General features: G+C 32.7%; 1 protein-coding gene across 1 annotated transcript in view; it reads right to left on the bottom strand.

Annotated features, from left to right (window-relative positions):
- The window catches only part of LOC134707448 (small subunit processome component 20 homolog), an 81156-nt gene extending 66820 nt beyond the window's left edge, over positions 1-14336 (bottom strand). Inside the window, exons 1-12 of the mRNA XM_063567193.1 lie at positions 14220-14336; positions 11787-11867; positions 10710-10776; positions 8150-8211; positions 7004-7074; positions 6220-6408; positions 5124-5208; positions 4108-4167; positions 2933-3010; positions 2344-2505; positions 1538-1693; positions 351-485 (exon numbers count right to left, since the gene is read on the bottom strand). Of these exons, the coding sequence (XP_063423263.1) occupies positions 351-485; positions 1538-1693; positions 2344-2505; positions 2933-3010; positions 4108-4167; positions 5124-5208; positions 6220-6408; positions 7004-7074; positions 8150-8211; positions 10710-10776; positions 11787-11867; positions 14220-14261 (1188 nt within the window). The 5' untranslated portion in view covers positions 14262-14336. The remainder of the gene's footprint in view (positions 1-350; positions 486-1537; positions 1694-2343; positions 2506-2932; positions 3011-4107; positions 4168-5123; positions 5209-6219; positions 6409-7003; positions 7075-8149; positions 8212-10709; positions 10777-11786; positions 11868-14219) is intronic.
- Between the last annotated feature and the right edge of the window lie 1608 nt (positions 14337-15944).

The following is a 15944-nucleotide window of genomic DNA, read 5'->3' on the forward strand; positions in this document are numbered from 1 at the left end:
GATTACATACAACCACTAATTATGACACCTGTTGTTACTGTTGATTAGTGAGGGTCATTAACTTGTCATAATGTGTCCCCCGGTAAAATGATTGATATTTAAAAATTGATCAGAAAAACTTCAAAATCAGTATCCAATAATTTTTTCGGGTATTTGTTGAAAATCAGGATTTTGACTAATTTTACGATCCTGATATCGGGATTCGGGTTGAGGGGTAAAAATCGGGATGATACAGCGAAAATCGGGATAGTTGGCAGGTCTGTATGATTAATATAATATCCTCAGATCACTTTTTGATTCTAGTTAAATGAATGCATGAAAGTAATATAATCGCATATCTATCCACTCACCTGAGATATTAATTTTACAGAGTTCTCTACTAAAAGTGTAGTATGTGACACCAGTAACAAGGATGCGACTAGATGAATTGTGGTTTCATCAATTTCTTCACCCAGTGAAGGCTCATTCAAAATTTCTATCAATGTCTGAAATGTAAAATGTCTTTTAGTGTCTACCATCAAACCAAAGAATGACCAGAATATATCTCAGCTTTTGAAATGTTATCTGGTCTCATAGGTTAATGCCTTTATTTACAAGAATGTGTCCATAGTTCATGGATGCCCCATTCACACAATCATTTTCTATGTTCAGTGGACTGTGCTATAAGGGTCAAACTCTAATATATCATATCATAGGGAAAATATGTACTAAGTTTCAATTGATTGAACTTCATCAAAGTTTACCATGACCAAAAACTTCAAGCTGAAGCGAAACAAACGGACAGACAAATGAAAGCACAGACTGAAAACTAATCTTCAATAAAAGTTTTTTTCAACTGTTACTGTGCACACATTTGAGAGCATACATTTTCCACTGCTCTGTAAGAAATACATTTAAGTTAATCGTGTCAACTGGCAACACAGCATATAACCAAGGGAGGCTATTCATACTAACAAAATCATTTTAAACCACCATATGTGCATGATCCATTCGTTTTTTTATGTGTTTTGGAATTTGATTTTACCATGTGATTATAAACTTTCCGATTAGATTTGCCTCTAAGTTCAGTATTTTTGTGATTTTACTTTTTCCAAGTCCAGAAATTAGTCTATTCTATTATATTGTTCAGTTCAGGAATTTGGTGTCATTTGCTGTTTCTCAGTTGCCAATGTTGAATATATTTAAAAATTTTCTCTTCTCTGGGTGTTTCAGATCTTAGTATACAGAATGGAGAAAATTTAAGTTTTTGATATAATTAATTATTGTTATCAAGTTTCTGTGTATTCATGTTTATATTTCATTCATCAATTACTAATTGATGCCATTATTTTTAATTATATTTTTTTTTTATAAATACTGTAAACCAACTAATTTTCACCAGCGGTTTCATCAAATGAATTAGAAATCATGAAATTAAATCAAGGCTTAGTGGACTAGAAAGGGCTTAACAAGAAATGAAGTATCAGTGAAATTAAGTTGGTTTAAAGTAAACGTATCTTTCTTTTTATATACGAATCTATGGCCCACTCTCTCTTACCTTTGCAATTTTATCTGGGTCAGTAACCAAGATACCAGATTTATAATTAACAACTTGATCAGCTAGTTTAAGAATCTTTGTGAGGTAAGAGGTCAGCAGGATCTGTTTCTTTTGAGCAACATGGCTGCAAGATGTGGAAGTTGATGCTGCACATGACTGAAAATACAAGGTAGAAGAAAATAACACATTTTTCTAAAAGAGCAAAGAAAAGCAATCTAATATTTCAGTAAAAGATATAAAGATATCCAAACTAATTTTTTTTTTTATATTTATAAAAAAATTCTAACGAGAAGATTTCAACTGAAAATTAATCTTCTGGATGAGGATAAATTGCTATTAAATCCTCTACAGAAATCAAGAAGATTAATAAGAGCCATAATCTGGTTTGTAAATTGGCAAAAACAATTAAATTCTACAGTTCTTTGAAAATTATGCTAATTTTATAGATAAATAAATATGATTATTTAGTCTTCAAACTTTAACTTTAAATTGTCCCAATGATGAACATTTTTCTCCCTGACTGAACCTTGGACTGTTTGCTTTGATGTAATTAACCTTTCAACAAAATGTGAAATGTGATATTTATCACAGCACCTGTACTTTTTATAAAGACTTGCTGTATTCTAAATATAGGTTACGTAATGTGTTTTGCCTTCATGTGTACATGTCTTTGTAATTAACTGTGCATTGTGTTTTGTTGTTTGAGTTACTTTGATATTTCGTTTGCTTCTTTTTATTTTCAATTTTTTTTTTTTTTTCCGTCACACATCTTCAATCTCCAAGGCTGAATCAGAATGATCACTTACCAGAACTATATTCCAGACAGTGACAGCATGTTCTTTACTGATATACTGACAAACACATGTAAACATGTATGACACTGATCTTGTCACTAAATCCAATGGTAACTCAGATTTCTTTATGTTCTTCCCTACTGGTCCTAACTTAGATAGCATCAGGGGTAACACCTGCAATACAATATGACAGAACATTCATACATTTGTTAACTATTTGTAAAATACATGGCTAGCCACAAAGAAGTATCAAAATATCAATGAACATTTACCAGTAGTAAGAATATTTAAATTCTAAAGAAGCAATTTATTTGTAAAAACATTCAACTTTTTTAAACATAAATATTCAAAAACCAATTAAATGATTCCCTGTTCTCTCTACAATATATTTTTCATCCTCTTGTAGCATTATGTCCGGTGTATTTCTTATATTTTGATCTTGAAACTGAGTTATGTTTCTGAAGCAAAGAAGAATAAAGTTTGGATTCAAATAAATAAAGTTGATTTGAATAAGAAAAATATCACTTTTAAAATATGTAAAAAAAAACATAATTTGAAAGCCCAACTACAACAGTTTAGCTATCTAATATTTTTTACTTACAGTTTCTATACAGCTGTGCATTTGACCTTTCACCCCTTTTATCATCTCAAACATCAGTCTACCTGTGCCTTCAGCCCTCTGTAATATACACAAGTAAATTGCATAAGCACCGTTATATACAACAGCATAACATACAAACAAATGAAAATCAGAAACTATGTCTTTCACTAAATATCTACAGCAAACACCAAAACTGGTCACTGTGGGTTACACTAAATATCTACAGCAAACACCAATACTGGTCACTGTGGGTTACACTAAATATCTACAGCAAACACCAATACTGGTCACTGTGGGTTACACTAAATATCTACAGCAAACACCAATACTGGTCACTATGGGTTACACTAAATATCTACAGCAAACACCAAAACTGGTCACTGTGGGTTACACTAAATATCTACAGCAAACACCAAAACTGGTCACTGTGGGTTACACTAAATATCTACAGCAAACACCAAAACTGGTCACTGTGGGTTACACTAAATATCTACAGTAAACACCAATACTGGTCACTGAGGGTTACACTAAATATCTACAGCAAACACCAAAACTGGTCACTGTGGGTTACACTAAATATCTACAGCAAACACCAATACTGGTCACTGTGGGTTACACTAAATATCTACAGCAAACACCAAAACTGGTCACTGTGGGCTTTGCTAATTTCAACACTCTTCATTTCACTAACTGATATTTTTGTCCGTTTTTTCAAAATGACTATTAATTCTTGTTTGTTAATATGTGGTGCAATAATATTAATACCTGATGCAATACATGAATCTCGTGTTTGTTATTTCAATTAATGAGGTACACCAGTTGACCAATGGTCAGTCATTGTAATAGACTGCATTGAACATTTGGTCTTAATGTGACATAACATAACTTTTGTGTCAAAGGAAATTAACAGGAAAGTGCATGAATTCAAAAGCTGACTATATCTTTATCAAACCTTTTGACATATTTCATTGAAATGTGGCAGTATATTTGTGAAGAATTAATCTAATCACTGCAGTTGAAAAAATAATAATAACAAAAATACAATACTCAGAGGAAAATTCTAAATGAAAAAAAAAGAACTGTTTGTAACTTAAGAAAATAGGTAAAATGGAAATTCTAAACAACAAATTGTAAAAGTTTGACCTATCATTTCCAATGTAAGGGTGTGTACTTACATCACTATGCTCCTCCAGTGTTTGGAACATGAAATCAAACAACTCCGACGGATTCTTGGCCTGTAATGATAAAGATAATCACTGTCACATTCTGTCATTACATAAATTTTGATTGGCTAACAACAGTTAATAGGCACTCCAATATCATGTTTTATTTCCATATAAAATACAGTAGTTATGACTTTGTGTTCTATCTGTGACAATTAAACTCCATACGGTGAACCAACGCCTGTGTGAATCATTTGGATAGAGTCCCTCAAGTGGATACCTAGGTTTGCAGGGTTGTAAAATTATGCAAATGAATGCAACATTAAAATAATACTCCAAATTGACAACAACACTTCAAATGGTCTGCAATTTTATTTGCTATATGGTCTTCATGTTTTGCCTGCAAGGCAGGCTTCATAAGGACAATTTTATACAGAAATTAATCCCTGAAGTACTCAAAGTGGTACATTGATTTTGACATCGTCATGGTAAGAGAAACAATGAAAAGTGAAAGCAGCAATACAGAGTTATACATAGATAAGATATATAGAAAATAAAAGGCGTTGTATCGAATTGGACGAACTCCCCATGGTTCCTACCACTTTGCAAGGCTTTCTGTTGGAGGTTACTACTTCCTGGCACTTCAGCAACAATAGGAAGATTATGATTGCCGCTATGGAAAAGGAAATTGTCAAAAAATGTTCCCTTCTTAATTGTTTGGTGACTCTATATAATTTTTGGATCGTCTGCAGTAGTTGATCTGTTTAATGGCATGGTTGTGAATTCCTAGTTCATTTAAGATCGGCACCCGTTGTACATTTCTTCCGCTATCATTTATAGATGTTAAGGGACTGAAATATTAATGACTTAGCATTATTGGTTTCATACAATTTCCTTGTGGAAAAAAAAGGAAAAAAAAAAGCATGCTTCAAATAATTCTGGAGACGGAGTCAGATTCATGATTTGAAAAATTGCTTTTGTAATATCCATACATAAACTGTACATTGTAAAACAAAAGATAAACATACCTTTCTCATCAGGAAAGCAAAACTCTCAGCTGCAAAGTTTCTGATATATTCCCTGTGGGTTCCACTTAGCAGCTCTGAAAAGTACCTGTCAACACAAAGAGGAGTCATATTTGCATTTTAGCTCCTGTCCCAAGTCAGGAGCCTCTGGCCTTTGTTAGTCTTGCATGATTTTTAATTCTAGCTTTATTATATATTTTAGAGTTAAGTATAACGTCCATTATCACAGAACTAGTACACATTTTTGTTTAGGGGCAGATGAAGCACACCTCCAGGTGCAGGTTTTCCTCTCTGTATTGAAGACCCATTGTTGGTCTTTGGCTGTTTTCTGGGATTTGTCTCTTTGACACATTCCCCTTGTCCATTCTTAATTTCATATTTTTTGTGCTTTCTTTATAAATAACAGCAGATCAAAATTCAGCTCGTTTCATTCAACATATTTTTTTCATCATTTTATATAACTATTTTCTCTCTATTCAATACAACATCTAAATTGACTATTCAATACAACATCTAAATTGACTATTCAATACAACATCTAAATTGACTATTCAATAGAACACCTTAATTGACTATTCAACAGAACACCTTAATTGACTATTTAATAGAACCCCTTAATTGACTATTCAATAGAACACCTTAATTGACTATTCAATAGAACACCTTAATTGACTATTCAATACAACACTTATAATCCTGGTACCTTTGATAACTATTTACACCACTGGGTCGATGCCTCTGCTGGTGGACGTTTCGTCCCCGAGGGTATCACCAGCCCAGTAGTCAGCACTTCCGTGTTGACATGAATATCAATTATGTGGTCATTTTTATAATTTTCCTGTTAACAAAACTTTGAATTTTTCAAAAAACTAAGGATTTTCTTAACCCAGGCATAGATTACCTTAGCCGTATTTGGCACAACTTTTGGGAATTTTGGATCCTCAATGCTCTTCAACTTTGTATTTGTTTGTTTCATAACTATTTCGATATGAGCGTCACTGATGAGTCTTATGTAGACGAAACACGCGTCTGGCGTACTAAATTATAATCCTGGTACCTTTGATAACTAATTAAATTGACTGTGCAAAACAACACCTACCCATACACCTGGTGAATATCCTTGACAAGGTACCTCCACAGATATTTAAACAGGTAGGCCAGCGCTGTAAACACTTGCTCCAGTAAGTCAACATCTTGTCCAACCAAAAGACCTACCAACAACTTGAAAAACTGGGGAAAATAGACTATAAAATCTCTCTGTAGGTCTCTAGATAACTGAACAGTCAGACTGAAATCAGAAAATATTTTTAAATCAAAATAAATTTTGTTTTTAGTAATATCATGTAGGTAAGAGAATAGTGCAATATATCATAACTTATCATTAACTGAATATATATAGTGATTATTAATAATCATTTTATGTAAGTTAACAAACTTTCTGTTATGGATGTGGCCTGTTCTATCTTTCTTGCATGAATAGATATTTCTCCTAGCAGTGTGATACCAAAATCTGCTTTAGTTTGATTGTTTTTTTCCAGCAATTTATTATTAAGAAATTCGAGCAGCCTATACAACTTTATAGTAAACTTTAAACCAATATATATACCACTATTTCTATATTCAAACCATCCTTAAACACCTGTGGTTAGTAATAAATTTTTCTATAAAATAGTTGAAATCTTCTTATTTCATAAACTAAAGAAATTTCAGCCTTCTTCACATTTTTAAAGTTGTAGGTACAACAAACTAACTATTTGAGTTCTTCCCTTTGATCTCACTAAAACTAAGACTACTTGATTCTCTGGAAATTATATCCTTCTTAGAAATGTGAAAAATTGAAAGAATGAGATAGAGTTTAAGGAATTTTAAAAGTTTTTACTTACTCTAAAAGAGCGTCTAACGCCAAACTGTTTGGAACCTGCAGATGTTTGGTAAGTCCAGCAACAATATCATCCTGTTATAACAAAGTATTAGCAAAATTAATCAAAATACAGTCCAAGCAAACATACAGACAGTAAAACGGTTTACATGATAGGAAACTGGGTATTTGCAAACTTTAAGGACATTTTTGATGAAAGAAAAACATCTTCTAAACACTTCAGAGGAAATGAAAGCATTCTTTTCATTACCAAATATATCTTTTTTGAAAGTAGTTTCAGAGGAAAAGGGTTAAAACTAGAGGCTCTAAAGAGCCTGTGTCGCTCACCTTGGTCTATGTGCATATTAAACAAATGACACAGATGGATTCATGACAAAAATGTGTTGTGGTCTTTGTAGGTCTTACTTTACTGACCATTCTTGCTGCTTACAATTATCTCTGTCTATAATGAACTTGGCCCAGAAGTGACAGTGGAAAAAATTTTGTAAAAATTTACAAATTTTTTGAAGTTTGTTAAAAATTGACTATTAAGAGCAATAACAGTCAATTGACCATTTTGGTCATGTTGACATATTTGTAGTTCTTACTTTGCTGTACATTATTGATGTTTACAGTCTATCTCTATCTATAATAATATTCAAGATAAAAACCAAAAGTTGCAAAATTTTCTTAAAATTACAAATTCAGTGGCAGCAACCCAACAACAAGTTGCCTGATTGGTCTGAAAATTTCAGGGCAGATAGATCTTGACCTAATAAACAATTTTTACCCCACCATATTTGCTCTTAATGCTTAAGTTTCAGAGATATGAGCCAATAAGGCATTTTACCCTATGTTCTCTTTTTAGCCATGTCGACAATTTTGGTTCATGGGCAGGGTCATCGGACACATTTTTTAAACTAGATACTCTAATAATGATTGTGACCAAGTATGGTTACATTTGGCCCAGTAGTTTCTGTGGAGAAGATTTTTGTAAAAGTTAACAGATGACGACGGACGCCAAGTAATGAGAAAAGCTCACTGAGCTATAAAGGTTAATGGACAAACAACAGAAACCAAATGTTTAAAATTTTCTTTCAACTTACAAACTTTGCATTTCACATAAAAGCAATACCTAACCCCTAAAACCTCTGTTATATGTATACTGTACCTTATGATGGACAAGCTGTGCAAATGTCTGTACTTGATTAGATATCTCCTTCCTAAAGTCAGCTGTAAAAAATAATAAAAGATTGAGATAATTGTAAAACAATACAAAAGAAGTTGTTTGTATAATATGTAACTAGAACACACCTGCGAAATCGCGGGCATTCAGAGCGTATTTGAAAGGATGTAAAGTGTTGTATGCAGAATTTTGTAAAAGATTTAATGTCTTGAGAATTTCAGGGAAAGTATCAAAAGTCATAGGTACTTGGGAACAGGAAAATGTTTTTTTTAACCCTCCTCCTTTATTTCCCAAATTCCCATTTTTTGTTTTCTATTAATTTCATTATGAACATACAGTTAGTGTACATGTATTATGAACATTCCAGTCAGGAGCCTGTAATTCAGTGGTTCAGTGATATTTGTTTTTCGTTCATTTTTTGAACATAAATAAGTATGTAAGTTTTCTCATTTGAATTGTTTTACATTGTCATTTCGGGGCCTTTTTGTCGAGCCTTCGACTTTAGTCGAAAAAGCGAGACTAAGCGATCCTACATTCCGTCGTCGGCGTCGTCGTCGGCGGCGTCCACAAATATTCACTCTGTGGTTAAAGTTTTTGAAATTTTAATAACTTTCTTAAACTTCACTGGATTTCTACCAAACTTGGACAGAAGCTTGTTTATAATCATAAGATAGTATCCAGAAGTACATTTTGTGAAAATAAAATTCATTTTTTTCCGTATTTTACTTATAAATGGACTTAGTTTTTCTGCGGAAAAACATAACATTCACTCTGTGGTTAAAGTTTTTAAAATTTTAATAACTTTCTTAAACAATCCTTGGTTTGTAACAAACTTGGACAGAAGCTTGTTTATGATCATTAGATAGTATCCAGAAGTTAATTTTGTAAAACAATAAATCCATTTTTTCCGTATTTTACTTTAAATGGATTTAGATTTTCTGCCAGGTAACAACACATTCACTCTGTGATTAAATTTTTTAAAATTTTGATAACTTTCTTAAAAACTTGGGACAGAAGCTTCTTACAATCAAAAGATAGTATCAAGCGGAATATTTTTATTGATTTTTTCCCTCATTTTTGTTGAGCCTGCAATTTACAGCAAAAGTAGGCGAGACACTGGGTTCCGCGGAACCCTTACAAATTTTATATCAGACTATGCATTATCGTCTTTTGCTTATTGTTGAAGGCCGTAAGGTGATCTTTAAATGTTAATTTCGGTGTCATTTTGGTCTCTTGTGGAGAGCTGTCTCATTGGCATTCATACCACATCTTCTTTTTTTTGTAAAACATTTAGTGACTTGAGAATTTCAGAAAAGGTATCAAAAGTCATGGGTAATTTGGAACAGGATAATTGTTTTTCTAGCCGGCTCCTCCTTTTTCCACAAAAAAAATCCTTTTTTTTTTGTTTGTTCCCTATTAATTTTAATGACACATGAATAATTTTAGCGCTTAGCTGTATATTATGAACATTCATGAAAAGGGGGGGGTTGGGGGTCGGGGCAGAGGCGGATTTAGGGGGCCCGCCCCCTTTTTTTTGGGTTGCTCATATAGGTAATCACTGAATGATAACCGGAGCGGCACCCTCTTAGGCAGTCAACGGGTCCCTGCGTATGAAAATTTCTTGATCCGCCACTGTGGAGGGGCCCTGATCCCAATATCCCGGGCTTAAAAACATAAAATCTCGAGGTTCTGAATTTATTATACAAATTTAATATCTCGACATCCCTAAATTCGAAAAAAAAGAAATCCCGGATCCCGAAATGGTCATCCTGAAATTTCGATCTTAAAAACACCCGTTCCAGACGTCCCGAAAGTGTATTTTCTTTTTACAGTCAATTCTCAGTTTTATAATTGATCCACAGTGGTTATTGATATATTATCCAGACCCTCTCTATTAAATAAACCCTGTGACTGCTGTAGATAGTAAACTTGAAAATGATACCAGACAGAAAATACACTTTATTCGTAGTATGTGACTCACTGTATTTGTTTTAAAGTAAAAAGAAAAACGTAAACCGGAGGTCTAATCTGACATAAAAAAAAAATCTGACTTATATTTCGTCCAATGACGGATATAAGACAGAAAATTCACTGTATTTGTAGTATTAATGTATGTTCAAAGTATAGAGAAAACGCAAACCGGAAGTCTAATCTGACTTAAAATTTCGCCCAATGACGGAAACATATCCGGACGTCTTTTTTCTCGTTTTTCACCCAAAATAACCCAATCTGAATAATCATTTGAATGGATGACAAATGCGATTATGCACAGTACCCATAGGACACAGAGGCATGATGATAAATTTATTGTGGAAAGAAGAGAAGCGACACCAAAAATGAGGTCTTCTCGTTTAATAGTATAGATAAGCTTAAAGTATCAAAACCTCGATACATAATACAAAAATATTAAATCTATATATGCTTTTACAGCTAACTAGGGTAAAAAAAAATACATTTTTTTTTTAACTAATATAAGCCCTGAATAAAGCCAATTATGATTTTGACAACATTATTGTATATAAAATTTTATAAATGTTATAATTACCATAGTGTTTAGTACAATTCAGTTCTGTCCATTTTTCAATGGCTTCTCCAAAATATGTTAAATTCTCCTGTAGATATAAAAATTACAATTATTAAATACTTAAATACTATTAGTATTCTCCCCAGGACCTTTTAACATCATGGTATACATAGTGATAGTAAGTAAGTAATTTTTATTGGTTTGAAATTCAAAATTACAGGATTGATACCAAGACAATACACATTGGTTATACACAAACATGACAAACATACAGACATATATATCATACCAAATTCATAAACATTTATGTATATATGAGGAGGTGGTACCACAAAGTTATTTAGTACTTTTAAAATAAAGCATTTCTAGAAATGCACATGTCGCTAATAAATTTAACAACAATTCTAATTATATTTATACATCACACGTATACAAAAATTTTAATCTTGCTTCATTAGTCATATAAAAAGAGGGAACTATTTCACTAATTTTGGAAAACAATTGGTCTCTAATTATATTTAGTTTTGTACATTTTAAAGTGAAATGGAATTCATCTTCTACTTCTGAGAGACACAAAGGACAAATTCTTTCTTCTACAAGGGTTTTAGTGTGATGCCCTTGTTCAATTCTAAGAACACTAATACTTTATGTGAATTTTAGCAAATTGCCCTATTACTTTTCTGTCTATTTTGATTTTATCTGATTTGTTAAATTATAAATGTTTGAGGGTAAAAATGTAGCTGTCTCATCAATGTTTTAAGATAGTGGTCTTATCAATGTTTTAGAGTAGTTAGTTTAAACATATTTATTCATAGTGGATTGGGAAACAAGTTATTACAATATTAATCACTTTCCACTAAGCTGTTGTGAGTGCTGCCTTGTACATGTAGCAACATTAGCCTGCTCTTTTTCGAAATCTTAACACGGGCCAGCCATTTATGGTTCCCTTCCAACAGACAATCATGGTTTCTCAAGATCATACTTGTGAATGGTGTCCAGGTGAATTGCCTTTAAAGTGTATGATTCATAGGTGGAGTGATACATGTACATAATTGAGAAGATTTTAACTTTTATTTTACATAAATGATGATAACAAACCTCTGGTGTATCATCATGATGAACAACTCTGTGGATAACATCTATGTCAACTTTGGCTATCCTCTCAGAAAATGTCTGAAACTATATAAAAAATAAAAAAGATTAACACTTTTAATAAGAATAGATTTCGCCATTGCAAAATATCACGGATCTTGATGAATAAAATCGAAACGTGGAGGAAACTTTAATCCGAAACAAAATACGCCATGAGATGCAATGGATCATTCATCAATTGTGTTGTAATGAATAGAGAATAGAAGTGTTTCAAATCTGCTTCACAGTTGAATAGTTTAATATCGCTATTTGTCCGCCATTACTAGATAACACATATTCCCGTGAAATGTTTATATCATAGAACAAAATATCTGACACCACAATAGAAAAGTGATTGTTGTATCCGTCAAAAGTTCAAACAGCCTGGTCAGACTATATTAGCAATAAGGTGTATAAATTATCTGAGAATAGAAAGTTGGTTGTAGTTAATATGGGGACGAAGTCCCCAATAACAGTAGAAAATTCAATAAAAAAAAAAATCGGAAAAATTTCCCGAATTTTTCATTGTACTAATCAGAGCTCCAGATAAGAATTCATAAATTGGGGTTTTTACCCACCATTTTCTTATATAATTGGGCGATAAAGTATTTTAATTGCATTATCAATTCCAATTCACCCCTAAGGTTAATATCGAATTGGGTTTTTCACCATAATTCCTTAATGTATTGGGTTTTTTCATCGACACAATATTGAATATTTAGGCAATATCAACCCCATTTTTTTTCCATCTTAAATTAATATGTTTCTGTCTTTGTTTAGCTGTTTTATTTGGTTGAGGGGTTATGGTTAGGTTTATTTTTGCTAGCTGTTTTATTTGGTTTATTCACTGAGGAGCAATTGTAGGTTAAATTTGTGTCCCGTTTCAAACCTTTTGCCAGTCTTGTATTTTTTCACAAAAACAGGATATATGTGTATTCACAGGCACTCGTCTTATACATGTACCTTTATATAATAAATTCTGAGACCAGTGCCTGATCAGTGGCTGTGTGCATGATGTGTGTATTCATAATAATTAACGGTTAAATGAATAAAAGATAGTATATAAACTAATTATACTTGAATGATTTTCCTTTATTCAATTTAAATAAATCTGGGTTTAGTTGTCTTTTTTTAGAACTTTTGATTTCTGATGCTTTATCATTTCATAATTGATTGGGCCTTTCACTTTTTCCAACAGAATTCGTTTTTGATGAAACCCTGTGTTTAATAGCAATGTTTTCGTTATGATACGCACACACGCCCGTGCGTTCGATGGACGCTTCCTGAGTCTTGTTATCATAACTTTCCCTCAATTTTCCAAAATAAGCCGAAAACATGCTTCTATTCAATATTTTAACCAGACATTCACTTTCGTTTTAATTCGATGTATGTTGAGAAAAATCCCGAGCAATGCGAAAAAAATATGACTACATGACACACGCTAATTGGATAAACACCGAGAAGATCGAAATATTAACAAAACACGTGTACCTATCGAGCAACGGGAAACTCAACAGGGACCCTTTTCAGCTACTTGATGCAGGGATCTATTTTTAGAACGACGGGAAATTTCCAATTATATATATTATAAAAATAGATTACGCGACGACTGTAAACAGATAAGGGTAAATAACACAAACGGTAGCCAATAAAAGGGTTGAGAACTCATGGTTTTGGCATATTATTGGGTTTTCCGTTGAATTAATTGGATTGTTGAACCCTTCAATGGACAATTGCATTGGGTTTTCTATTATTTGTATTGCGTAATCACGCAAATACGCAGCTTATCTGGAGCTCTGACTAATGAACTCAAAATCGTTCAAATTTTTTTGTCGCCGTTTTGAAATCCCGGACCTGCGCAGAAATCTACAATGTACCTTTTTCCGGTTTTTTTTGTATGAATCTTTGAGTAAAATATATATTTATCAGTCTAGTATAAATAGGAAGGAACGCAATACCAATTTCATTTATAATAATTCCTTGATATGAAAAAACTTTCTTTGTTTACATTGCATATGACGTCATAACTTAAATAACGTCACAACTAAAATCCCTAACAACAGAACCAAAATCGGAACAGAACCAAAATCGGAAACGTTACGGTATATCCGTTTCTTTTTTTTTAACAAATATTTAAGTTACAAACAAATAATTCATACAGACTTCGTCCCCATTTACAGGTAATCAATAAATGCCTGCCTCATATTAAAAAATCCATACTGATTCATGACTTAATGTAACTAAATAATTTGAACCTATAAAGTGAATAACATATTTTCCAGCTACGCATGTTGTTTGTGTGTATAAATAAGTTATTATTTTCGTGGTGAAAACATAGCCATTTTTTATGAATTAGGTAAAATGTTTCAGCAAATTTGTCAAAAATATCTCGACGGTTACCTTAAATTTATTTTCTGTTTGATGGTGGGCTGATTTCCCCATCTCAACCTGCTTTTTTAGCAAATATTTATGACAAATATTTTAAGCGTGTAAACTCATGGAGGCAGCCATTTTTTTGGCGTCAATAAAAGTTTGATCAGTTCGGAAAAGTAACGATTTAAAAACCGGAAAATAGGAGATTATACTAATTTCAAAACGACAGCAACAATGTGGGGGGAAAAGGGGGTAGGACCTTTATTGGGACTTCGGGATCAGGTGTTTTTTAATCTCGGGATTGACCCTTTCGGGTTCCGGGAATTCTTTTTTCGAATTTCGGGATGTCGGGATTTAAATTTATTTAAAGTCGGGACCTCGGGATTTCAGTCGTGTTTTTAAGCCCGGGATTTCACTTTCGTACCCTACACGTTCGCGCCCAATTTTTATTGTTTTTGTGTTTAATAACTTTGTAATCAAGTTTTGGCAAGTGTCTTCCTCTAAGCGTATTTGTTGTCATTGTTCTAAATTAATAATAATGCACTACATGCCTTTAGAGCACACACTCAGTCAAATCAGGAACTGAACACAACCAATCAATCTACACACCAGACATCATGAGAGGTTTAGCGCTATAAAACAAGGTTCAATCCACCATTTTCTACATTTGAAAATGGCTGTACCAAGTCTGAAATATGACAGTTGTTGTCTATTCGTTTCATGTGTTTTATCATTTGATTTTGCCATGTGATTAGCGACTTTCCGTTTTGAATTATCCTCGGAGTTCAGAATATGTGTTATTTTACTTTCTGCTATATAACGGTTAAAATCCGCGATAACACGTCGCTTATGATTTTAGACACGGAAATATCTAATGGGTTGATCCCTGTTTATGAAGTTTGTTTGTTGTTAACGTGAACGAGCGTAAAAAAATAGTTCAGATATGAATATACTAAACGATGGGACAGAGGGTATGTTGTTGATAGTCGGAAAGAAACAATGAGTTCCACTAAGATACCGACTATGTTTTTGATAGTCGAAAAGAATCAATGAGTTCCACGAAGATACCGACTGTTTTTTGAAAATCAAAGTTATCATCATACGTATAATAGATCGATTTAAAGAACTGTGCACTGGAACCTGAGTTTGAATTAGATTACGATGATGGTATGTATTATTTTAAAAGGTGGATATCTTTTTTTATAAACAATTGATTGAGGAGATGGTTTCTATTGAATGTCCACCAGCACATTTGAAAATTATCTTACTATCAGCACCCATTTTCATCCCTCTTAGCAATGAAATAGCAATGAAATAGCAATGAAATTTCCAGAGAAGTATATTCCCATACTTCAAGTATATACTGAATATGAAGGGTATTGTGAATCTACCGTCTTCAAGGATGGTATAAATAAGATGTGGAGGTTAAATGACTGCAAGAGTACGAAAATATATGACCCTTCCTCGTACAGTAGTAGATATAAACAGTTTTCACGATTTACACAATAGTTCCGCCAAATTTAAAGACAGGCTTGATTTTGTCATCGAAATATTTTTTTTATAAAGGAAATGGTAAGGCGTACACAATAAACTTCAAACAGTTATTGAACAAAAATTTCTCTTAAACTTGCAAACTCTAGAAGCTTGACAGCAAAGTTTGGTGGATAGGACTTCCCTAAGAAATAATGCCCTCTTATTGATCCAAATCAGTTTCGTGAATGCTGATCTCATCTAATCTATTGAAATTAAATT

Source organism: Mytilus trossulus, chromosome 2 (genome assembly GCF_036588685.1).
Source record: "Mytilus trossulus isolate FHL-02 chromosome 2, PNRI_Mtr1.1.1.hap1, whole genome shotgun sequence".
NCBI classification, from domain to species: domain Eukaryota; kingdom Metazoa; phylum Mollusca; class Bivalvia; order Mytilida; family Mytilidae; genus Mytilus; species Mytilus trossulus.